Below are 25,207 nucleotides of genomic sequence, written 5' to 3' on the forward strand. Positions count from 1 at the left end.
CACTTAGCTGACACTTCTATCTACAGAAGAGATTTAGTTGAACAGAGTTTGAACCCACAGCCACTTAACTCCCAGCCCAGACAGTTAACCACTGAACTCAGGAAATTAAAAACACTCACTTTGCATTAATAAGTGGCCATTTGCTTCAGTAAAAAATAATAAGGGTTGCAATAAACACTATAAAGAGAGATAGGGTCAGTGAAGAGACATACAATGTGAGCCAGAAAAATAAGCTGTATAGTAACTCTCTACACTAGTGGTTCTCAAATTGGGGGCCGGGGCCCCCAGGGGGGCCCCAGTTTTATGACATTTCATAAAACACATTAATTTATCATGAATTCTGTGTAATTAAACCTAAAAAAAAATAAGGCTACTAACCAACAGCACTACTTTGTATACTTTAATATGTTTTGTCTTATTAAATGTTACGTTTTAGAACAAATTTGTTATAAAAAAAATTTGGGGGGCCGCGAAGGAATGCACCATTTACAAGGGGGGCTGCACGCTGAAAAAGTTTGAGAACCACTGCTCTACACAACAGTTATACATGAAATATGCAATCCTGCAACCTTAAAGGGACACTCCACTTCAAAAAAAAAAAAAATGCTCATTTTCCAGCTCCCCAGAGTTAAACATTTGATTCCTACCGTTTTGGAATCCATTCAGCTGATCTCCGGGTCTGGCGCTAGCACTTTTAGCATAGCTTAGCACATTCCATTGAATCTGATTAGACCATTAGCATCGTGCTAAAAAATAACCAAAAAGTTTTGATATTTTTCCTATTTAAAACTCGACTCTTCTGTAGTTACATCGGGTACTAACTTCTAGGCAGATATGGGAACTATACTCTAACCAAACTCTTTGGTTATTTTCTTAGCACGATGCTAATGGTCTAATCAGATTCAATGGATTGTGCTAAGCTATGCTAAAAGTGCTAGCGCCAGACCCGGAGATCAGCTGAATGGATTCCAAAACAGTAGGAATCAAATGTTTAACTCTAGGGAAGCTGGAAAATGAGCTAATTTTTTTTTTTTTTTAAAGTGGAATGCCCTTTAAGAATAACTGTGGTTATAGGTCCATTCTATAGAAACATTAGATATTTTATATAACATAAAATGTATCTACAACTTGAGCCAGATATGGACAAAAGCCAAATTATGGTTTATTTATCTCTTACCGCACCATTTCAGCACCTATTGCTATATTTATCGGAAGAACACAAGCTAATCTACACAAGTTTGGGAAGGACAATTTGGCACCTCCAATGCATCTAACCTGCGTGTTTTTAGACTGAGTAGTACCTGGAGTAAACCAACACTAACACAAGGAGAACATGCAAACTCCACACAGAAAGGCCTCCTGACTCAGCTGTAAGGCAACTACCACTAAGCCACTGTGCCTCCCCAAACAATGGTTTAAAATTAACCAGAAATATAAAACCTTGAAGTTGACCTAGAAGCTAAAACAACCATAGCCAGTTAAAGTGCACCATAAAAAAGTCAACACAAATGTATCCTGGCAATTGCTTGCTAGAAATAGATTTTTCTTGTAGCCTATTAATAGAAACCATCTGGAGTTTTATAATTCACAGTATTAAAGGAAGAACACAGGATGTAGCTGATCATTATCAATAATGTCCTAACATTTTTACAATCTGTGAATTATTAAAGGGCACCTATATGGCCATTTTTACAAGATGTAATGAATGTGTCTGTGAAGTTTCAGCTCAAAAGACCCGACAAATCATTTATTACAGAATGTCCAAATTAAATGCCCCCATTTGGATTCTTGCCTGTAACTTTAAAGGTCCCATTCTTTCTGGGTTTTTGAAGCTTTGATTATGTTTACAGTGCGCAATAGAACATGTGTTCATGTTTCACGCGTAAAAAACGCATTATTTTTCACACAAATTACTTATCTCTATAGCGCTGCTTTCACTGTCCTAAAAACGGGCTGATGTCTTCCTTGTTCAATAAACTTCAGAAATTCATAAGAGTTCTGATTGTGTAGCTTGTTTAGTGTGTTGTGATTCGACAGTAGCTTAGCTTGCCGTCAGCTCACATTTAGGGTAGCTGGCGGCTGATGTATTCCTGTGGACGGAGTTTAGTCAAACACTATTGCTGTGACGTCATTAAACCGGGAAGTAGAGGGCTGTAGTCCAAACCGTTTATTGGGCGCTACGAATGTTTATCAAATGCGTCTGTATGTAGCTCATAGCCAATCGTGTGTCGCATAGACGTCGTCATCGTCTTGCTGTCCCCTTTCCTTTCTGTGATTGGTTTCCTATGCCGTTTATTGGGTGCTACGAAAGTCTATCAAATGCATCTGTACGTAGCTCTTAGCCAATCGGTGTGTCGCATAGACGCCATCATCGTCTTGCTGCCTCCTCCCTGTTCTGTGATTGGTTCCCTATGCCGTTTATTGGGTGCTACAAATGTCTATCAAATGCGTCTGTATGTAGCTCAAAGCTAATCGGTGTGTCGCATAGACGTCGTCATCGTCTTGCTGTCCCCTACCCGTTCTGTGATTGTTTCCCCTTATGCCGTTTATTGGGTGCTACAAATGTCTATCAAATGTGTCTGTATATAGCTCATAGCCAATCGTGTGTCGCATAGAGGTCGTCATCACCTTGCTGCCCCCTCCCGTTCTGTGATTGGTTCCCTATGCCATTTATTGGGTGCTACAAAAGTCTATCAAATGCGTCTGTATGTAGCTCATAGCCAATCGTGTGTCGCATAGACGTCGTCATCGTCTTGCTGTCCCCTTTCCTTTCTGTGATTGGTTTCCTATGCCGTTTATTGGGTGCTACGAATGTCTATCAAATGCATCTGTACGTAGCTCTTAGCCAATCGGTGTGTCGCATAGAGGTCGTCATCGTCTTGCTGCCCTCTCCCCGTTCTGTGATTGGTTCCCTATGCCGTTTATTGGGTGCTATATGTCTATCAAATGCATCTGTATGTAGCTCAAAGCTAATCTGTGTGTCGCATAGACGTCGTCATCGCCTTGCTGTCCCCTACCCGTTCTGTGATTGGTTCCCTATGCTGTTTATTAGGTGCTACGAAAGTCTATCAAATGCGTCTGTATGTAGCTCCAATCGGTGTGTCGCATAGACGTCGTCATTGTCTTGCTGCCTCCTCCCCGTTCTGTGATTGGTTCCCTATGCCATTTATTGGGTGCTACGAATGTCTATCAAATGCGTCTGTACTTAGCTCATAGCCTATCGGTGTGTCACATAGATGCTGTTATCGTCTTGCTGCCTCCTCCCCGTTCTGTGATTGGTTCCCTATGCCGTTTATTGGGCGCCACGAATGTCTATCAAATGTGTCTGTACTTAGCTCATAGCCAATCGGTGTGTTGCATAGACGTGGTCATCATCTTGCTGCCTCCTCCCCGTTCTGTGATTGGTTCCCTATGTTGTTATTGGGTGCTACGAATGTCTATCAAATGCATCTGTATGTAGCTCACAGCCAATCAGTGTGACGCATAGACGTCGTCATCGTCTTGCTGCCCCCTCCCCGTTCTGTGATTGGTTCCCTATGCTGTTTATTGGGTGCTACGAATGTCTATCAAATGTATCTGTAATTAGCTCCTAGCCAATCGGTGTGTCGCATAGATGTTGTCATCGTCTTGCTGCCTCCTCCCCATTCTGTGACTGGTTCAATATGCCATTTATTGGGTGCTACGAATGTCTATCAAATGCATCTGTATGTAGCTCATAGCCAATTGGTGTGTCGCATATATGTCATCATCGTCTTGCTGCCCCCTCCCCGTTCTGTGATTGGTTCCCTATGCCATTTATTGGGTGCTACGAATGTCTATCAAATGCATCTGTACGTAGCTCCTAGCCAATCGGTGTGTCGCATAGATGTTGTCGTCTTGCTGCCTCCTCCCCATTCTGTGATTGGTTCAATATGCCGTTTATTGGGTGCTATGAATGTCTATCAAATGCATCTGTATGTAGCTCATAGCCAATTGGTGTGTCGCATATATTTCATCATCGTCTTGCTGCCCCCTCCCCGTTCTGTGATTGGTTCCCTATGCTGTTTATTGGGTGCTACGAATGTCTATCAAATGCATCTGTAATTAGCTCCTAGCCAAATTTGGGCCATGGTTTGCATGCTAGGCTTGCAGTGTGAATAAATTTGCGCCCAAGGCAGCATGGCGAAACCCAGGCTAACAGTCTGGAACAAGTGTCTCACTACTCTCATTTTTAAGCTTGCCGAGGGCAGAAACTATGGTAATGCAGGACTGTCAGTCAGTGCCTGTAGGCAGGGCTTTATCAATGTGACATCACATTAACAAGAGCATCAAAACAGCATGTCTCATGATACTGCTTTGGTTTAATGGGGTTTAAAAAAGGAGTGGGTGTTTTTTTCATTGTAGGTTGTGCCAGCATACATTTATGTCCAAACACCTTGTAGTGGATTTTGCATATTAGGTGCCTTTTAAACAGGATGTGGGGGGATTCTTGTTTTCTGTTAGCATAATCCTGCGGCACTTGATTCCTGTTCTCCCTGAGCAGCTCACCGCTATAAAGGCAATGTATTTGACTGACTGGGTGAAGAAGTGGGCAACCATGCACTGTAAACTGAGCAGGGATTTGTTTCCTCGTGCAACAGATGTCAAGTTGGTAAAGAATTATAAGCAACAACACGAAACTACTATACCCACACAAGTCCTGAAACAGTACAGTTATGTTGTTGCTGGGAAACAGCAGTAACCTGAAAGCTTGGTATCCATTACTACAAAACATGTCACAAAATGAATCAGTACCCACCGCCAGCACAGGATATGAAAATCAGGCCAGCATGGGTTTAGTTTAGATCCTTCAAACTGTCACTCCACCATTTGTCTAATGACAGCTTGATTGGTTTGGAAATTGATGACTTGCGGATCATCTGGAATGCTATTAGCAGTAAAATACAGCTGTTTGTGTAGTGGGGAGCTTACAGACAAAAAAGGCACCTGAAGTGAGAGAGTCTACTGTCTAACTTCATCACATCTCATTAAAACCTCCTTAGAGAGTGTCATGCTCCATATGTGAGGAGAGAGAGAGAGAGAGAGAGCGGGGAGTTTAGAGAAAACTCCTCTTCAAATAACAGATTGTGTAGGAGTGAACATGTGAGCTGAAAGCTGCAAGGTTTTTTCATTGCTGATAAACTTGCATCCAAAGTTCTAAAATGTTTCATAACCTAAAACCGTCTGTATTGCATTTAGATTTATGCAAAGCGATGGGCAGTGGAATCAAGCTATGCATTTCTTATATCAGTATATTCCATTTCGCACAGCACACTGATCCTAGAAAATTGCCTTTAAATTGCTAGTGTGTCTTCTGGGTGAACGCAAACATGATTCTGGGATCGCTCCCGTAAAGGTGACTAAAACCTCATTCACACAGCATGGTGATCCGGGAAAAGTCCCATAAAATTGCCAGTGTTCCTTCTGTGTAAACACAAACATGTCCTGTAACTGATTCTGGGATCACTCCCGTAAAGAGGACCTAATAACTTTGCCGCAACATTTCCAGAATGCATCCTGTGTGAACAAAAGGCAGTAACAAAACCCATGACTTTTGACCTGCAATGCAATGCTCTACCAATTGAGCTACAGGAATAAGCACTATCATAATGTTCTGCAAGTTTCAGTAACAAATACCTTTAAAGAAGCTTTAAAGGTGAAATGTACATATTCTGTGTATAATATATATAATGTTTATTTGTGTAAAATATATATAATGTTATATATATTTGTGTATAATATTATTTGTGTATAATACATATATAATGTTATAATATTTTAAATGTTTTAATTTCCATAAAATTGTATAAAATAGTATTATATAGTATATTCTCTATAGAATCAGCTATTTCTGGCTCTCTCTCAAGGTTTTTTTTTCTTCCTAAGACTTTTTCCTCCTGACTAAATAGCGCGGGCGCGCTTCACACCGCAAGCGTGCATCCGCTCCACACGGCCGAAATGGTCCATCACTGTCTGGAGGATAGCCAGTTGATAAAACGCGTGTCCGTGAGAACTGTAAGTGGACTTATGTTTTGGGTTTATTTAAGCCTGTTATTGTATTAGTTTATAGATCTTGCAAATTTAAAGTAAGTTAGCTGGTCATTTTTGTTGTTTAAGCAACCTGCTAGCTAGGTTGCACGTGCCTGTTTATTCGATATAATTGTTGAGCACTCTTGCTCACGTTATTTATGTGCATTTACATACAACAGTAGTTCCACTCCTTTAAGATAATGTAATTAATAGTGGGAAATAATCAGATTTTACAATCTTCGCGCTATCTATCATCGTTCACCAGACGTTCTATACAACATCTGCTTTAGTTTGTGTTTATTAACCCTTTAGTTTAACTTCATCACGCAGCTATTCCTGTTAGAGGTAAAAACATTTAATTAATTAATAATATCTAGTATGTGTTCATTTTCTGTCATAGTTTCTTCAAAATTAAGTTTTATTTGATTGTTTTAAATAAAAATATTTTCATCAAGACGTGTACGCCGCCCCTTTGATTGCCACGCCTCCCCGGCCACGCCTACTCGCCCAACCCTACCACATTTTCAGCGGGAAACCCTGGTTTCATTATTATATTATTACTACGCTACGCTATTAATAGGGTTTAACTTAGTTTAATACCCTGTATTCTGCTTCTTATGTTGTCCACTGATTTTTCTGTGTTTTCTCCTGCATTCATGTAAAGCTGCTTTGAAACAATTAAACAATCGTGAAAAGCACTATATAAATAAAATTGAATCGAAAATTTAATTTAATTAACACCAAACCTAAAAAAAAATCAAGTTTCAAGTTTGTGAAAATTCTTGTTTTTGTTTACCCTGTTCTAACTGTGTCCATGTGTGCCCTGTTTGTCAATTAGTGTAGATTGTTGGTGGTTGTGTCCAGCCAGTTAATAACCACTTTCACACACGAACCCTGTTAAATTGCAGTAAAATTGCTAAATTACCTTTTCCACATCTGTTACTCACACGTTAATACAACAGCTTTCCAAATGGCTACCATTTACACATCAGCACCTCTTAACAGATGTGCTGTTTCTTTCCCAGGGGAGGCTATAGTTACTATAGTTGTCATAAGTAGAAAAAATGTCTAACTGTTCAAGCAGTCTGTCAGCTATTATCTCGGATAGGGAGTTCATATCAGCATCTGCCCAATTTGACAACATTTCTTTCCACAGAGATAATCACGATCAGACAACAAACTTTTTCAACTGCTCACATGGAGTACTTAGGTCAACTCGAAGACTTTGTGACTAACTCCGAAACATGTACATGTTTGCATAACAATTCATCAAATGGCTTTGTAAACACAATGCAGAACTTGCATATTACAGCAATGCAGAACAATAAAGTTACAACTTAAATTGCCAACAGATTTGGCCGCATTTTAAGGGCACCATTCACATTGTTGACATATAAAATGATAAATGATGCTTAAAGTGACACCACTTTTTTAAAAAAAAATGCTTATTTTCCAGCTCCCCTAGAGTTAAACATTTGATTTTTACCGTTTTGGAATCCATTTAGCTGATCTACGGGTCTGGCAGTACCACTTTTAGCATAGCTTAGCATAATCCATTGAATCTGATTAGACCATTAGCATCACGCTAAAAAATATCCAAAGAGTTTGGATATTTTTCCTATTTAAAACTTGACTCTTCTGTAGTTACATCGTGTACTAAGACCGACTGAAAATTAAAAAGTGCGATTATCTAGGCCGATATAGCTAGGAACTATACTCTCATTCTGGCGTAATAATCAATAACTTTGCTGCCGTAACATGGCTGCAGGAGGCGCAATGATATTACACACTGCCCGAAAATAGTCCTCTTGGTTACTTTCAATAGCAGGGCATTACGTAACATCACTACGCCTGCTGCCTCTATGTTACGGCAGCAAAGTCTTTGATTATTACGCCTATGCTAATCTATGCTAAAAGTGGTACTACATACCCGGGGATCGGTTGAATGAATTCCAAAACTGTAAAAAACAAATGGGAGGGGAGCTGGAAAATTAGCATTTTTTCAAAAAATGGAATGTACATTTAATGAATAGTTCACCCAGAATTGAAAAGTAGTCCTAGGTGTATATGACTTTCTTCTTTAACACAGTCAGCATTATATATTAAATTAAATATTAAATAGTAAATCTTTTTATATCTATAATGGCATTGGATAGTGCCCCATTTTCAAAGCTGTACGGATTTGTTTTTGATGAATGGATACAGTTTTTGGAGCTTTAAAAATGTAGCACTATATGCCATTATAAAGCTAAAAAGAGCCAGGGTATAATTTAACATAACTCAAAAAGGTGATGGCTGAAAGAAAAAAATCATATACACATAGGATGGCTTGACGGTGACTAAAATATGGGCTAAATATGGACTACTTCTTTAAAGTTCGCAATTTTTTACTAAAACTGATGACGACGATAAGACAATCAGATCTCTTGTATCTAATATGTAAGTATGCAGAACAGCATCAGGTTGAATTTCTCAATTGTCTGCTTGAAAGAAATCCCGTTGTTAAATGGCAACAACACATCTAACATTGAGTTAATTCTTTGATTTGTTTCTGGAGCCAAGCTATGTTTGTACAAGTACCACAAATTGTTGAAACCACACACTGGAGATTTTTTAGATACTGTGTTGCGGCCCATTGCAAAGGCACCGGAAATCATTGTAGAGGCGGGATCAGGGATAAACAAATCATTTGAACTTCAAGCTTTGGTAAAAGTGATTTACTAAGGCATGACGTGGGAAATTATGGACCTTTCCAGATAGTGAGACAGTGACTAACTAACAAATTGACTTCAACCTGTACTGAAAATACAAAATGACTGTATTACATTTATTACATTTATATGGCCACCAGCACTTCGATAGGAACCTAAAATGTCAATTCTGCATGCCAATCTGCTAAATGTAAAAATAATAAAAATGGCACAACTTTTGTGTTTCTCATCTGCTCAAAGTGGAAAATATTCAATAAAAAAAATCGCACTTGTAGCCAAATACTTCACACATTAGTTATGTCACTGAACTGGCAAGGCTATAAGCATTTCATTTGAATTCGCCTTATTAAATCATTGAGGCCTTCAATGTCCAATGCTTTGAAGCTACAATTCACTAGAGAGCTTCTAGAGTAGCTTCGATCAATACTGAAGAGATATGACCTCTATTATACAATTCAACGATTGCTATTAAAATGAAAATGCCACTGTTACATAATGGCAGTTGAGAAATTCCCCATATTTTAGTTAAATGGCATGGCAAATCGGTTTCATTGCACTCTGAATAGGCGAGCCAGTGCGCTGGATGAGAAGCTTTTGTTCAAGATCTTCTCAGCAATACAGAACACTAAGGACTTGGATCCTTCTGCCTACATAGTGTGCGTTCATGCACGCTTCCCTTTGCTCCACATGTGAAACTCAATCATGTAGCCCACTCATAAGAAATAAACACATACTGTACAACAGTACATCCTCCACAGCTGTAAAACAAGTTAAACCACCCTTTAATTCACATGAACGCATACTGGTTGTGGCAGATTGAATCAAACCAGTAACATTAAGCAGACATTTCACAAGACTTTTTTAAGATGTTAAATAAATCTTTGGTGTCCCCAGAGTATGTAGTTGAAGTTTTAGCTCAAAATATCATATAGATGATTTATTATAACATGTCAAAATTGCGACTTTGTAGGTGTGAGCAAAATGTGCCACTTAAAAATGCAAATGAGATGATCTATTAATATAATAAGATCCCCTTCTGACATCACAAGGGGAGCCAAATTTCAATGATCCATTTTTTCACATTCTTACAGAGAATGGTTTACTAAAACTAAGTTAATGGGTTGATGTTTTTCACATTTTCTAGGTTAATAGATGCACTGGGGACCCAAGTATAGCACTTAAACATGAAAAAAGTCAGATATTTTATGATATTTTGGGGCGGTTTCCCGGACAGGGATTAGACTAGTCCTAGACTTAAACACTTTTAAGAGCTCTCCAAACTGAAAACAACTTGCACTTACATATCCTAAAATACATCAGTGCCCTTTGTTTTACCCCAAAATGCACACAGGTAATGTTTTTAGTAAGGCATGTTTGTTAAAACTAGTTATATTTCCTAATTAAACTAAGGCCTAGTCCTGGATTAAGCTAATCCTGGTCCTGGAAACCGCCCCTTTATGATTTAAAGGAAAACACCACCCTTTTTAAATATTTTACTTTCTTCTTACATCAAATGATATGAATTAATACATACCTATCTTTTTTCAATGCATGCACTTTTAATCTTTGTACAGCGCTTATTGGATGTGTTGGCATTTAGCCTACCCCCATTCATTCCTATGGCTCCAAACAAAAGTTTTATTTTGTGTAGGGATGCACCGAATCCAGATTTTTTAGGTTCGGCCGAATCCCGAATCCACCGTTTAAGATTCGGCCGAATCCGAAACCGAATACCGAATCCTAGTCGCATCCTTATTCCATTAACACAGTAAAGCACATTAATGAAGTAAACAACATCCACAGCAGTGTAGTTTTCATTTTATTTAATTTTAACTGTACATTATGCCAGGATGACAAGTTGGAAAACTATTTTGACAATTACCATAAGCCTATGCATAATAAAAGCGATGCGTTGCGACACGCTCGTTTTTCCAATAAGCAAGCAGCTCCACGCTGAAAACTATATACTTTGAGTTAGAAGCTCCGCTCGTCAATGTCACAGTCTTCACACGGCCGTCCAATTACAGTGGAGGAGGGGCGGGACATTACCACAGCAACCAACCGGCTCACAGCTGAAGCATCACTGCGACCAAGCGCTCGGCTGAAAAACAGCTGGCATTTGGCGTCCTCAAGGCGTTTTCAGCCGTGTTTAAAAGTTTTGGTGTGTCCAGCCCCTAAGGCTCACCGAAATTAAAAGCTCATCTCCACGTCAGCACCCGATGTGTGTAATCAACGGCCGCGTGACATCGACCAGCATAGCGCAAGCCGGGTTCGGTTCGGTGGAAAAAAAATCTAGGATTCGGCCGAACCCGAACCCCGTCAAAAAGCCCAGTATTAGGCCGAATCCGAATCCTGGATTCGGTGCATCCCTAATTTTGTGCCACCATACTTACTCGTGTAACTACTCATGTAACAGTCTTTAAATAGGGAAAACATGGAAGTGTTTGGTGGCTTCTAAATTCATCCCTGTTTGGAACCATTGGAATGAATGGGGCTAGACTAAATGCTAACACATTCACAAAGCGCTGTACAAAGATTAAAAGTGCAAGCATTAAAAAAGATAGATATGTATTAATTTGTCTAGGTTGAGGTACAAACATAGTAAAATATTGAAAACGGTGGTGTTTTCCTTTAAGGGATAGCAAATGTATACCCCGTCTGTGAAATCCACTCATTCATTTCACACTGAGTTCAACCTTTGTCATGAACTTAGTAAAGATATCAAGGTTAAATTTTTTGCTCCTAAAAACAATAATATCAGCATTTCATATCAGCAGGATATGATTACCTGTGGTCACATGCTTTGAGTACAGCAGCATTCTTGCTTGTTTAAAAAAAATAATTTATAAAGAGAAATGACTGAGAGACAATATAAACCAAACAAACCATCTTAACCAAACCTGTCCAAATTTAACATTTAACAAATGACAATATCTCAATGGCAGTGTTGTAAAACAAATGACTTTTTCTCACAATACATTGTTCCTGGTCAGGTGCATAAGAACAAATTTATAAAAAAGCTGATTGTAATTTTCAGCATTACACTTCAAACGCACCTTAAATAGACATAACAGAAAATAGACCTGGCAGGGCGCACCTAAAAATATGCGACTGTTAAATAAATACTTTTTGGCTACACGCTACGAGCTCATGAAGAGTTGAAAGACATGCCGCAATAAAAGAAGGAGCAACTGATTAAGATAACAAATGGGGACAAGGAAAAAACAACAAAGGAGGGAAGATAAGGGACTGCTGACAAAAGAGAGAGAGAGAGAGAGAGAGAGAGCGGGAGGTAGAGTGCTACATGTATAGAAAGAGAAATACAATGTCCTTCACTGCAAGGCAGAACTGATAAGACATTAATTATAGTATTTCCTTCTTATGCTCACAAAGAAGCAATTATATGGAAGAGAGAGATTGAGACAGAACATAAAAAAGAAATAAGGAAAGAAAGAAAGAAAGAAAGTAATGATGGAGGGCCCGAATGATGGAGCCCATCCCAGCACGGAGGCACATTTTCCTCCATGCTGTAATTTCCTGCCCAATGCTTTTCCATGCAGCACCCACCACAGAGCTCAGCACACCGCACACACAGTTATTAGGAAGCCATTCGCTGTCAGCTCTCATTTTATATTTGCATGCTTCCAAAAAACAGCACTGCCTACAGCGTTCAGTGTGCATTAGGAAAAACACTATTTACTTGCAGTGCCTTGGCTTGTTTTTAAGGGTCTGATGATTTCTTAATTTAAAAAAGGGGAGTATATTTAATTTTTTGAATAACCTTACAGTATAGTGACCAAATTAGATATTAGAGCTGTCACAATTATTAAATAATCCTCTGACCCGGGGACTCCAGTTGGGGACATATTTTATATCTATGGATGCAGAAAGCCCCCCTCCCTCAGAAATTTTGAGAAATTCACTCTCTATATGATATGTTCTATAGTTATGTAATGGCCTAAAGTGATTTGTGCCTTAAGCATTTCCAGATACTGTTGTACTGTGTACTAGTGTAAGAATAGAGACCTAGCTCATGCCTTTTCATATATAGCTTTCGCTTCCATGGAAACCCAGTCTCCTTCACTGGCAGAGAGCAAGCCACTTTCAGATATCTCTCTGGGCAACCACCAGTCTGATTGCAGATCTCAAGACCTGCCTATTTGCATATTCATAAAGCTCGAGTCCCAATTGGAGGGCTTTAAAAACATTCTGATTAGGTCCACTTCCAGGCTTCGGCTAATCACAATTTGTGATGGCAGGGAAATCAAGATTTTCTATCAAAATGTGTATGGATGTTGAATGATGTTTCTTTACATGTTCTGTCTTCGAAACAACTAGCTCACACTTGTTAATTATTAATTAGTGCATGCAGGAGCTTTTTAATCACCTATATGGCGGTTTATATAAAAGCTAAAAGAAGGTGAAAATCAATGAGTAACACTTATTAACAGTACTGTAAATAAATACAAAAAGTATCATTACTTACAATATGTCTTCCTGGTCAATTCCTCCACCACCTCTGGTTTGAGCTTGCTGTTCGACTTCCCCATGCTCTCCACTTAACTTTGACCTGCTCAAGAAAGCTTGCAGGTTCCAGTTTGGAAGTGACCCTTACCAGTATCTTTAAAAGGTGGCTTCCCCTTAAACAGAAAATCTCAGCCACGGCAACAAAGTGATGAACAGATCAGCAGTGACAACAAATCCAAGGAAATCCATCCATTGCGTTACTTCCAGGGCCTTTGTATCAACTACTCCTGCTCTCTTAAAAATCCATCTTCAATTACGTCTGCCTCCGATCAGTACTTTTGAACTGTTGCTCCTCATCAAATAAAAGCCATTCGTTCTGTACAAGACTAAGAGGCTGACCGTGGCTTTGAAAGGTCTTTTCAGAGTGCCACTGGTTACTATAGACACTTATTTGCTGCTTCTGAGTGCTCGCCTGCTCACTCGCACTTGAGCGCCAATTCAATCTGAGCCTCTCCACCCACCCTGCTCGTCTCTTTTTCTCTGACTCCTTCTGCTCCCTCCCTGCCTCTGCCTTGCGAGCACTGAGTGACTCTCTTTTGTCGTCTTGGTAGCCGAAATGAGGTGCTCCTTGTTGTAGGCACTACGAAAAAGTTGCAGTGTTTCTGGTAAAAGGTGACACAATCTGCAATAGCACAGAGCAATGACAGTGACTAATGATGGCGTTTTAAAGTGGAGAAGATGAGAAAAAGGCCGGATCCTCTATCATCTGGACTCTGTGAACAGGGCTGCTCGGCATCACCACCACTGATCGCATCAGGCGAAATGTGGAAGCCGGTTACGGTAATCAATTTTCCAAGTGTCACAGTCGGCACTCTTTCCTATGCCTCTTCAGAGCAGACATAAGACATTCATCCTCTCTTGGTAACTGCTGTCTGCTTATCTTCAGGCAACTCCTGTTTGCCAAGGTCTGGTTGTCCAGAGTAACCTCCAAACACTGTGGACACAAACAGCAATGAGGTTAGACTGCATTTAAAGATAACAACGCCTTTAATCTTGATAGAGCCATTGAGGGACGAGGGGAAACCGCTGACCAAACACTCTCCTCCATGCAGATATCTCTCACACTTGACTTTCATGAGAATGATTTTGCTCTCTGCATACGGCTGGCACGATACACCGTTCTCTTGCCAGCACTGCAAGTGGATCGATATGCTCAGATGTGGGGTCAAACTGAATTAATCAAGTTGTATTACAAGAATTCTTCATTTGGTTTGCATAGAGTTTACTTAGATTTAACTATTCACAAACTTTGTTGCCAGACAAGGATCAAACAATAAATGGAGCTTGTTCTGGAAGCCCAAACTATGAATATATATCCAGCTAAACAAATGGGACATTTCACAAGACTTTTTAAGATGTCAAATCTATCTTTGGTGTCCCAAAAGTACGTATGTGATGTTCTAGCTCAAAATGTCATATAGACAAATAATTTATTAAAGCATGTTAAAATTGCTATAATTGCTGTTAACATACACGTCTGGACCGGGCACATTCAACCGTATATGCCTCTGTGCCACTGATCTATATAAATGACTGGATTGCGCATGACGTCACAACTTTGAAGCCACCGCGCCGCCATGTTGGTATACCCAAACGTTCTATTAAATCAATGGACGCGATCAGATTTTAATAATAAAACATCACTTTACTAGTCTCTGATTTTATATCTGAAGTCTCTCTCTACATTATTACAACGCAAACGTCCTAAGCATGTATATAGTTATTTACTGAAAGTTGTACATTTAGCTTTTTAATCAGTTATTATACATTTATCTTTGTTACAGTATCAGATCATCGGACTGACTGCAGCATATAGTATTAATGACCAATTGTTATCTTTATACTTATTCAGAGAAATAACGCTGACCGTGCAGCTTAATGTCAAAAAAACGTTATTTATAACCGTGTCATTAACAGAACGCAGCAGACACACTCACCTTAACGTTTTTTTATAAATCCATTATCCTGCCCGATTAAAACATAAACATTGCAAATAACACCAGAATTAACTATTAATTGAAGTACACATCCTAAAAATTAACCTTGTGTGACTGATACGCTGTAAAGCGGGTGAAATTAGATCATGTTTTTGAAGGGAAGTCAATGACGCTCTCTGCCAGTTGGGTATACCAAGATGGCCGCTCGAACTCTGTGCTGGCTTCACCTCACGCTGTTACGTTCATAGACAGTAAAAGAAATGGACACAGCGACCCCCTTGGATTCAACAGAGACAAGTGAAGTCAATTAGAAGCACGCACTTGCTGGGTGTCGAGCGTACTGCGCAGACTCAAACTGAGCTTAATGACGTAGATGTCATGTGAGCAACCTGTCTGACAATTGTAAATCTTCTAATAGCCATGCCACGGAAATCTGAATCACCCACCGAATCTTGCAGAGACGGCGAGTGTGAACAGGAGCAAATTTTGGTTAGTATTCTGATTAATATTCTCCCTTGACTTTATGCCTTCACGTCCACCCGATTGCCTCATAGTCATGAAAAGATTGCCTGTGAGCTTCTCTCCCATTCCATACGGTAATTTCTCTACTGTGCGACAGAAAGTCGCAGGTTATTACGCAATCGTTAGCCTATATTTACAAAAACGGATTCTACTGGGCCATAACGTAAGATACATGGTAATGAAGCCTTTTATACATTTTCGTGTTTATTTAGAAATAATTAATGGACAAATGGAGTCTTTAAACGCCTCAGTTATTCGCTGTCAAAGTGACGCCAAAATGAATGGGAGTCAATTGGATGCTAACAGCAGATGGTTGTTCGCTAAGCAATGGCGGCGTCCAGGGAAGCTTCAATAAAATATGAAACCCTGCCCCCCTGGTTACATTAGGCGTTCTATGCGCAATCCAGTCATTTATATAGATCAGTGCTCTGTGCGTACAGAAAGCTGCTCACTTTAGCGCCTTTTTGCGGTTAAATACATCCACACCGCAGACATGTTGCTTCAGACAAGCACGTGCAGGTCACGGTTTCTGTTTGTGTCATCACAAACATTTTGCCCGTATTGTTTCGGTGATAAAAGTCTTTCGACCAAAAAACAAAAAAATGCTCTTTTGGGCCATTTTCGGCCGAAAATTCAGAATATTCTGTGCATCCCTATTGGATAATGCAGATTAAGGGGCGGTATGACATCACAAAGGGAGCCATATTTCAATGACATATTTTTTCGCATGCTTGCAGAGAATGGTTTACCAAAACTAAGTTGCTGGGTTGTTCTTTTTCACATTTTCCAAGTTTATACAAGCACTGGGGGACCCAATTATAGCACTCAAACATGTCCCCTTTAAAGCTAGGATAATAACATTCCCTTGGTATAGATAACTGTGGGGCTAAATGAAAAACAAATCCTTCTCTGATCTTGTTATCAGCACACAGCAAAGCATTCTGGGAGAATGTGCAGAATCAGACATAACATACAGCATAATTCAGAGAACATTTATAACAAGTTATCAGACTAAATATTACATTATAGTCTCATTGTAAGCACCAAGGCTAATATCTCCCTGCTATCATTTTAACTGTGCAAAATGTGTGTTCACTGCCTGCAAATGCAATTAATGGTGGATGCATTAAAGTATTTGTATCTTTAAGAGGAGGAGTATATAGGTATTGCCATATTAAAAAATATACAATAACACGTCTTACTATGATTTACAGCTATTTTTAGCCCGTAACAATAATTGTAGCTCATTAGAAACTTAGGTTACCATGGTAACTTGCAGTACCGCTATCACCAAGTCTCGTTTGAACATAAGGCTAACTACACCTAAATAACTAAATTACGTCTGTTAACACGATTACGCAATAGCATATTTTATTAAGGAGGGTGTCTCCGGGACCGCTTTTATTAAAGTAATCGTACAGGACACTATAGATACATCTCTCTACAGATTTCATCAAGTACTTTCAGTTTAAAAGCGCTGTGAAACTGAACAGTTGACTGTATCCATAGGAACTCTACCGGCATGGCGTTACTGTAAGGGCATGCCATCACGCTACGTGTCACACTGTTAAAAAATCCCTTTCTCTGATGTCTTTTGTTAAAACGTACGGTTTGTGAATGAAAGTCATCGTGTTATGTCACTTACCCTGTCGTAGTCTACTTAGCGTTGTTTTGAAAAGCACATATCGTCTTTCAGGTTGTGTTTGGGGTTGTCGGCGAGTCTGTAACAGAGAGTTCATTCAGACGACGCTGCTCTCTCACAGACTCTCTAGCGGCTGAACAAACTACATTCATCGCTCTGACATTAACCCTTAAGTTTCTTTTGGGTGTATTTACCTAAATTATACTTGTTTACACTGCAAAAAAAAAGATCTGACTCAGTATTTTGGTCTTTTTCAGTACAACTACGCTATCTAAAAATTCTTAAATATCTAAAAATATCTAAAATAAATATCTAAAAATATACTTACTTAAAAGTAAAAGAAAGTCTAATTTCTAAACAAAACCAAATAAAGTGAAGTGAGTTTATGCTTAATAAAAAAAAAGAAAACATAACTGCCATTGGGCAAAAAATTAACTTCTCAAGTTTTAACGTTTGTCAATAGATTTAATTAAAGAGCACCTATTGTCTGATTCACATTTTTACATTTCCTGTGGTGTGTAAGTGTGTATTAGTACCAGGGCTTGACATTAAGTTTTTTGCTCACCAGCCAAAGTGGCTAGTTGTTTTCCAAAGTTACTAGCCACTTAGCATTTTCACTGGCCACAATTTTGTTGCTGGTAAAATAAAACGTATATGATTAAACTTGACTTTGGCATCCTTAAATGTCTTTTTAATTCGAGCAAATGTACTTGGTTTAGCTAAATTAGACGCAGATTGAAATTTAAATGCAGTCTGACCACCCAAAATAAGACAACATTTATTAGCTGGTATATACCAGGTATATCAGTATATATCATATCATATATTTAGGTGCATGAAAAGCATGCTAGTAAGGCATAAATGGATCAACTTTGAGTATATTAAAAGTGGAGCAGGGGTGTACAAGATTAACTGAAAAGATAAACACAAAACCCCTCGGCAACCACTTTAAATATTTATTAACAACAGCAGTAAATACTGTCAAGAAATGTAGGCATGAATTTTAATGTCAACTTGTTTATGCAGATTGTATTTTATAAGCTTGATCATGGTTTCTGTTAAAAGTGATCTAAGACTTTTAATGACAAAATTGTTGCCCAAAGTAGCCTACATTAAAATGATGCGCGAACCTCTCAGCTGGCGGGTTTCCTTTGATGTCGTGTGGATTCAAGTATGCGCTGAATTTCTCTCTGCTCTTGCCCTGAGAGTGTGCACGAAATGTATATCTCTTCAAATCACTTCCATGCAATTGTTTTATCTTTCCCGAAGTGTGTATGGGCTCAGACTGCGTCCTCTTGTGCGTTTGCAAATACATTAGCTCTCGCGCGCTCTCTGGAAGGTGGCGCTTTGGTCCGCAACGCTCCGCTGATCACTCGTGCGTCTCAACAAACTGTCTCTGTGCATTGCGCTGGGTGCAGAGTGCTAATGGGAGTTGTAGTTTCTCAGTGTCGTATTGCACATTGTTTATCATTTCCCATAACTTTTAAGAAAACTACAATAAAAAAATGATATTCAACCTGCCAAAGTGGCTAGAGGAATTGGCTGTCTTACCCGCCACAGCCGAAATCTACCCGCATTTGGCGGGTGTTAGTGTCAAGCCCTGATTAGTACGTGTTAACAATATACAAAATACCCCAAAGTAAACGATGATGACGCGAGTTATCACTTCCAACGTAAATCTCTTTTCTTGGACTACAACAAACAGACGGATTGTAGGCAACAGTTTACTTCTGGGATTGGTGATGTAGACAAGACCGACATTATCATAATTCCTCCCGCTTGGACTCACAGTCTGTAAGTTAACTCCTGTTAGTATTGCATTGTTACCAAATCTTTCAAACATGGTAAGAAGCGTCACATTTCATTTGACGTCGGAGATATTCGGGCCAATCACAACGTACAGATTGGCTGACCAATCAGGGACACAGAGCTTTTCAAATAGATGAATTTTGTACAAAATCAGTGTGTTTCAGCCAAGAGAGGGAAATCTGGAGCTTCAGAAATGTACGGTATGTGGAAAATAATGTTTTTTTTTATTGTCAGAGAATATTAAAATAATTATAAAGACTTTTTTCACTATAATTCAAATGTTATAAATGTTTTCAATGTAAAATAATGTTTGGATTTCTAACACAGTGCAAAACAGATGTTTTGTCTGGAAGATGGGTATTATGTACATCAGCAATCTAATCATTACGAAATTGCATATTTACAAAAGTGATGAAATAATGAAGTGATAACCTTTTTAAGTAGACAAACAACATGTGGTAACATCATCTGCCTTGTCTGTTAGGTTGTTTGTTATTTCCTTCATGAGTTACAAACATTTGCTTCCACCATTTAGAAAATTGTATGTTTTTAACAGCAGACCAGTATTGGCTGGGGAGGTTGCATGTGTGGGAATGGATTGGTGGTGGATCTCCCTGTTTTTTTAAACGTAAACAGTGTCTTATTGAGAAGAATGCCTTAACCCAGATTCTTACACAAGCAACAAATGTTGTTTTTAACAGCTACTTGTGTCATGGGAATAAAGCATGTTTTATTTACATCAGAGAGCAGCGGAAGTGGAAACAGGAATTATTGGTACCCCTTGCTGTGTGAACAACCCTGAGAAATACAAGTATGTAGAAATGGGATTTTCAGTTCTGTATTTGCCAATGCCTTTATCAGAACTCATCATACAGGCTTCAAAGTGTGTTTAATATAAAAAACACCAAAAGCAATTTTCGATGAAACATGGCAACTGTGTGCTCGAATGGCAAACAAATAGATATCGGGTACTTCTGTTAATAAGCGCAATGCCTAAAAATTCTCTTGATCATGTGAAACTGGGAGCTTGATATAGCCAATAACAGATGGCTAAGGGGCCGGGAATCAGCTGCCAGTGTGCTAAACATGCACATTGCTTGGCATCTCCATGGGCCCCCTTCTGTCAGTATTAGACTACATGGTTTTCCTCTAAACACTCCAAAATTGAATAGTACTGATATCCTCAAGATGTTTTACTGTAGAATATATTAAATTGCATCATAATGTTCGGGTACAAATGTCTTTAGCTCATTCAAGTTTCAATACAACACTGCATCTGCTTTTGTGCAAATGATTTTTAAATGTAACCATAATAAATAACAGGTACCTTTTTAATTGAAGTAGGTTTGCTCCTTTTTTTCTTGCTCATGTTACATGTGTACAAATAAATATATGTTGACTGGTTAGATTTTGGAATTGAAAAAAAATCAATCTCAATTGAAACAAAATATAAGGGCTTTGGTCTAAAATTGCTTTCAGAAGTTTTTTAGGATTTCAATTATAATTTATGTTCCAATTTTAAGTATCTAAAGCTGTTCACTTCTTTATAGGCTACCAGCAGTACCAGATTGTCCACTCGCTGCTCTGCTATTTTACACTGCTATTGACATACAATGCGAAACTCTTATACTTTCTTACATTTGGCTTGTATGGAAAGAAAATCTAATTAATTTTGTTATATAACATAAAAACACTAGAGAGATAATATATGCTTGAGGATTTATAAAAACTAAAATACACTTACAATGTAATTTTACGTTGTAATTTTTTGCTTATCAACACCACCACCTAAAGGACGTAAATTGAACTGCAGCACATGGTATGCATAAATAGGTTTGAAATACCGCTCCGAAACAATTACAGCAGGTTTGTTACTTTAAGTAACATACACATGTAAATATATCAGATCTAAATAATCAGATTACATCAGTTTGTGGATAACTGGAATTTTCTGGCAAAAACAAACTCAGCAATATGATAACTATATTATGTTTGGAAAAATTACCATCTATTATTTTGCTAAATTACCATCTATTATTTTGCTATCAATTTAGAAATAATGATCTTGTATGTGCTTTAGTTACCTCTACTGTACATACTCAGTATGAAAACTCTTATTTTGAAACCGGAAATGAACTGGAACTACTATGAAGTTTGTTTTGTGGCTTCCAGTGTTTACATTTATTCGACTACTTTACAAGATACATGAACGATAACAAAGAGCTGTTAAAACGCTTTACGGGGAAATTTAAGGACATATGCGATGTCTTTGAACGCTTATGTCTGATATATTCAATTCCGAGTCTTTATTATCCTAAACTGATTTAAAAAAGGAGTGTTTACAAAAACACCATGATATAATCATGTCATTTAAACCGGACTGCTGGAGGAGATAGACATCGTCCTATCCTCTCCTAAACTGCAACAGAAGAAACCTTTTGAAAATCATCACGGCCAGCCACCGTATTGATTTTTGGGTGATAACATCGCTTTATTTATGGGATAACACCCAACTAAGTTACAGAGCCTCATCCAATTATCAAATGTGTTTTTATAATAAGCATAATTCAATTGAAAATATAATTTGATGAATAATTGGTTATTTTATGGCATACTTAGTCTAATTGAAACGGACATTTACAGTATAAGATGTTACAATTACTTCTTTACAGGACAACCACTAGTTAGTTCTCAAAAAACTGCCTAAATAAACGTATTATTTTTCTCTCTTTTCTGTTTGCCTAAAATCACTAATATAAGTTACACGGGGAACATGAACTCTGATGGACAGATGATGGCGTCATCCAAACCTTCTTACTTCATAGGGAAGAAAGAAGACATCAAAGCTGGACGTCTTGTGAAGTCAGTTTGCGGAAGAGATGTTCTCGTTCTTTACCACCAGGGGGAGTTTTATGCCATGGATGTTCGCTGCTACCGTGAGTTAAGAATCTTAAATTTAGGAACACAGGGTGATTTGCTCACATCCATGTAATCCAAATCCTGTATACTTTTCTTTGCTTCGTCAAACAAAAACCCTGTGTATGGAGAATATGCTGTTGTACTCCATAAAACTCAATGTACAAACTAGAAATTAAGCTTAATTAAGAACTACTAAAGGGTTAATGGTGCCACATGGTGATCAACAGTAAAAATTACCAATTTTACCTCTTTGCAAAAGGAAAACCCACCAACAATCAAGAATGCATGATTATATGATGTCATGGCTTTGCAATAAAATAAAAAAAATGTTCTTATAATGGAAGTCAATGGGGCAAAAACATTAAATGTAGGAGAAAAAATCTGATTCTGCACAAAAACTAAAAATGTATCAAAGCCAATGTTTTTACCAATCTTTGACATGCCCAAGATTGTGAAAAAGGTTTAAAATAATATAGTCTACAATCACTTTTTATATTGAAAATCATTCACAAAGATATTGTGTTGCCACTAAGAAAAAGCTTTTAGCTTTTTATTTTTTATGTGTTGCAGACTCTGGAGGTCCTCTGCACAAAGGAGATATTGAGGTAAGTTCTTGAGAAGCGTTTCACTAGGTCAGTTACCACACCCTTGGTGCCTTATGCCACAAATGCATTAAATGATTAAACTTGTACATTTTCTCTTACTCTAAACAAGGAGTTTGATGGGCGGAAATGCATAGTGTGCCCATGGCATAAGTATAAAATTACATTAGCTGAGGGTGAGGGACTCTATCAGGCAGTGGACCCTTTTGTGAAGCCTCTGAAACCAACCTGGTGCTCTAAAGGGATTAAACAAAGAGTCCACAAAGTGACAGAATCCAATGGAGATCTTTACCTCACCTTAAATGACTCGTCAGAGGCCATTGACTCAGATTTTTACCAAACTGAGAAATACAGAGACACTTTTATGAAAGAAGGAATGAAGAAATAAAAGTGACCCCAGTGGAAAAGGCTTGAGGTTAAAGATGGACACCAGTCTCGGTTGACCAAAGGGGTTTGAATGTGAATAATAGAACATATATATTTGTAATCAGAAAAAGCAGTGTTTGTTAGCTTTTAATGATATTTATGTTTATGTAATTTATTTAGTAAAATGTAGTTTATTTATATTAATTTTATGTAATTATTTATAATGTTTATACCACGTAGCATTCCTATTAAGGATCTTACATGCAGTTTCATTATTATTATGATTATTATTTTACTTTTCAGCAGTCTTTGTCTCAAGGTGATGGTGTTTCTGATAACCTCACAATTGTTAAATAAATTGTTAATAATGATTTAACATGCTTAGACTCTGTGTCAAGCATCTATTAATGCTTTTAATTTTGTGAGCAGGACACTGATGTAGGTCTGATGTGTTATCTACAGAGTTGTTTAAATAAGTGATAATAGTATCTGATATGAAGGAGAGGTGAGTGCTTGATGGATGAGGGGTCAAAGGAGACATGGAAAAATATGGACTACTACAAGTGTGTGAAAGGAGATAGTTTCCTAATCTTTTTGTATATATGAGTGGTTAGATATTTAAGTGCTGGCAGCTTAAACATAGAAACATGGATAATATCCCACATCAACACTGGTGAACACATAAAGATATTTATTCAGTGATTAAAAAGGCTGACAAAGGGCAGAAAGTATAAATGTATAGAAATGATTGCAGGTTTGATGAGGAGTAATCTCACTAATTGAATGTACACACAAACATTTCGAACACACACACACACACACACACACACTAAAAATAAAATGACTAAAACCTTTTCATAACAATAGCTTCTTGTGAAGCCCATACACTGTAAAAAATACTTTGCTGCCTTAAAATTGTTTGTTGAATCAACTCGGATTTACAAGTCATTTCAACTTACTATTATTTATCTTGACTAGAGATGAGTTGTTATAACTACAGGTGAGTTGTTATAACTTATAAAATTACGTTGACTTTTCTCAACTATATTTTATAAGTTGTGACAACTCATCTCTGTTGACATGACTTGTAAATCCGAGTTGATTCAACAAAAACTTCTAAGGCAGCAAAGTATTTTTTACAGTGTATGATTTTATAACAAATTACTTGTTAAAACTGGTTTAAAGTAACTATATTTCACAGCAGTAGCTGCTACACTAAAAAAATTATTCATTCAATTTACTAAATTTTTTAAGGTAAATAAATTTATTTAAGCAACATTTAAGCAAAAGTTTTTTGTTTTGTTTTTCTAATTTTTTTTTTAATGTAGCTTAAAGCCGGAGTCCATGATGTTTGAAAGCCAATGTTGATATTTGAAATCACCTAAACAAACACGCCCCTACCCCAATAGAATCTGGACCTTCGGTTGAAATGGATTGTGACCACTTAAATTAAAAAAAAAATGATTAAATTGAATAAATCTTCTATTTCTGTGTTCAAAATAATGTAAATTACTAAAAAATGGCCATAACAGTTGTTGTAGGTGTTCCCTAAGATACATATTCTGCTTCATATGTGACTATATATAAACATCTATATAATTGAGGAGACCTGAATCATTCGATTAGAATTAGGATTTAATTTTATTTAGGTTTAAGAGATCCTGCAGCTGCCTGCTATTGCTCAAGTGAAAGGGGAGTTTACCCTAAAAACTTTTAACTTATACTTTCATATTTTTAATATTACATACATATTTTCTGTATTTTCTGGTTGTATTCTAATAAAGAGACTGAGAAATAACATATGATCACTATACAAATTTAATAATCAAATCTAATTGTGGCATGATGGCCTAAGACTTTTGCACAGTACTGTATATATATATATATATATATATATATATATATATATATATATATATATATATATATATATATATTTATTTATTTATATATTTATATATTTATTTATTTATTTATTTATATATATATATATATATATATATATATATATATATATATATATATATATATATATATATATATATATATATATATATATATATATATTTATTTATTTATTTATATATTTATTTATTTATTTATATATATATATTTAATAGCTAT

General features: G+C 37.4%; 2 protein-coding genes across 4 annotated transcripts in view; one reads left to right on the top strand and one right to left on the bottom strand.

The window, feature by feature from the left end:
- ncs1b (neuronal calcium sensor 1b) overlaps positions 1–17,546 on the bottom strand; it is a 38,572-nt gene extending 21,026 nt beyond the window's left edge. The window contains exons 1-2 of one of the 2 annotated variants that reach the window (XM_055168854.2): positions 17,391–17,546; positions 13,246–14,220 (exon numbers count right to left, since the gene is read on the bottom strand). In XM_055168854.2, the coding sequence (XP_055024829.2) occupies positions 13,246–13,309 (64 nt within the window). In that variant the 5' untranslated portion in view covers positions 13,310–14,220; positions 17,391–17,546. Of the gene's footprint in view, positions 1–13,245; positions 14,221–14,317; positions 14,339–17,390 lie in introns of those variants that run through there. The other variant, XM_055168856.2, reaches the window with a different exon arrangement.
- A 2,360-nt stretch (positions 17,547–19,906) lies between these two features.
- On the top strand, positions 19,907–23,895 carry LOC129414572 (Rieske domain-containing protein). 2 transcript variants are annotated; one of them, XM_073867737.1, is made up of 4 exons: positions 19,907–20,007; positions 21,957–22,132; positions 22,686–22,720; positions 22,830–23,895. In XM_073867737.1, the coding sequence occupies exons 1-4, from the start codon at positions 19,922–19,924 to the stop codon at positions 23,103–23,105; spliced, it is 573 nt and encodes a 190-aa protein (XP_073723838.1). In that variant the 5' UTR covers positions 19,907–19,921; the 3' UTR covers positions 23,106–23,895. The 2 variants fall into 2 exon arrangements, with proteins under 2 accessions (XP_073723838.1, XP_055024611.2); XM_055168636.2 differs by lacking the exon at positions 19,907–20,007 and adding an exon at positions 21,329–21,673.
- The last annotated feature ends 1,312 nt before the right edge of the window (positions 23,896–25,207 follow it).

This window comes from Misgurnus anguillicaudatus, chromosome 5 (assembly GCF_027580225.2).
Source record: "Misgurnus anguillicaudatus chromosome 5, ASM2758022v2, whole genome shotgun sequence".
NCBI classification, from domain to species: domain Eukaryota; kingdom Metazoa; phylum Chordata; class Actinopteri; order Cypriniformes; family Cobitidae; genus Misgurnus; species Misgurnus anguillicaudatus.

Bases quoted from the DNA above. Each gene is read 5' to 3' on its own strand.
- LOC129414572 (XM_073867737.1), top strand. From the start codon at position 19,922: ATGTTTTATTTACATCAGAGAGCAGCGGAAGTGGAAACAGGAATTATT. The intron at 22,133-22,685 runs GTGAGTTAAGAA...TATGTGTTGCAG, and splicing joins CATGGATGTTCGCTGCTACC to ACTCTGGAGGTCCTCTGCAC. The intron at 22,721-22,829 runs GTAAGTTCTTGA...ACTCTAAACAAG, and splicing joins TGCACAAAGGAGATATTGAG to GAGTTTGATGGGCGGAAATG.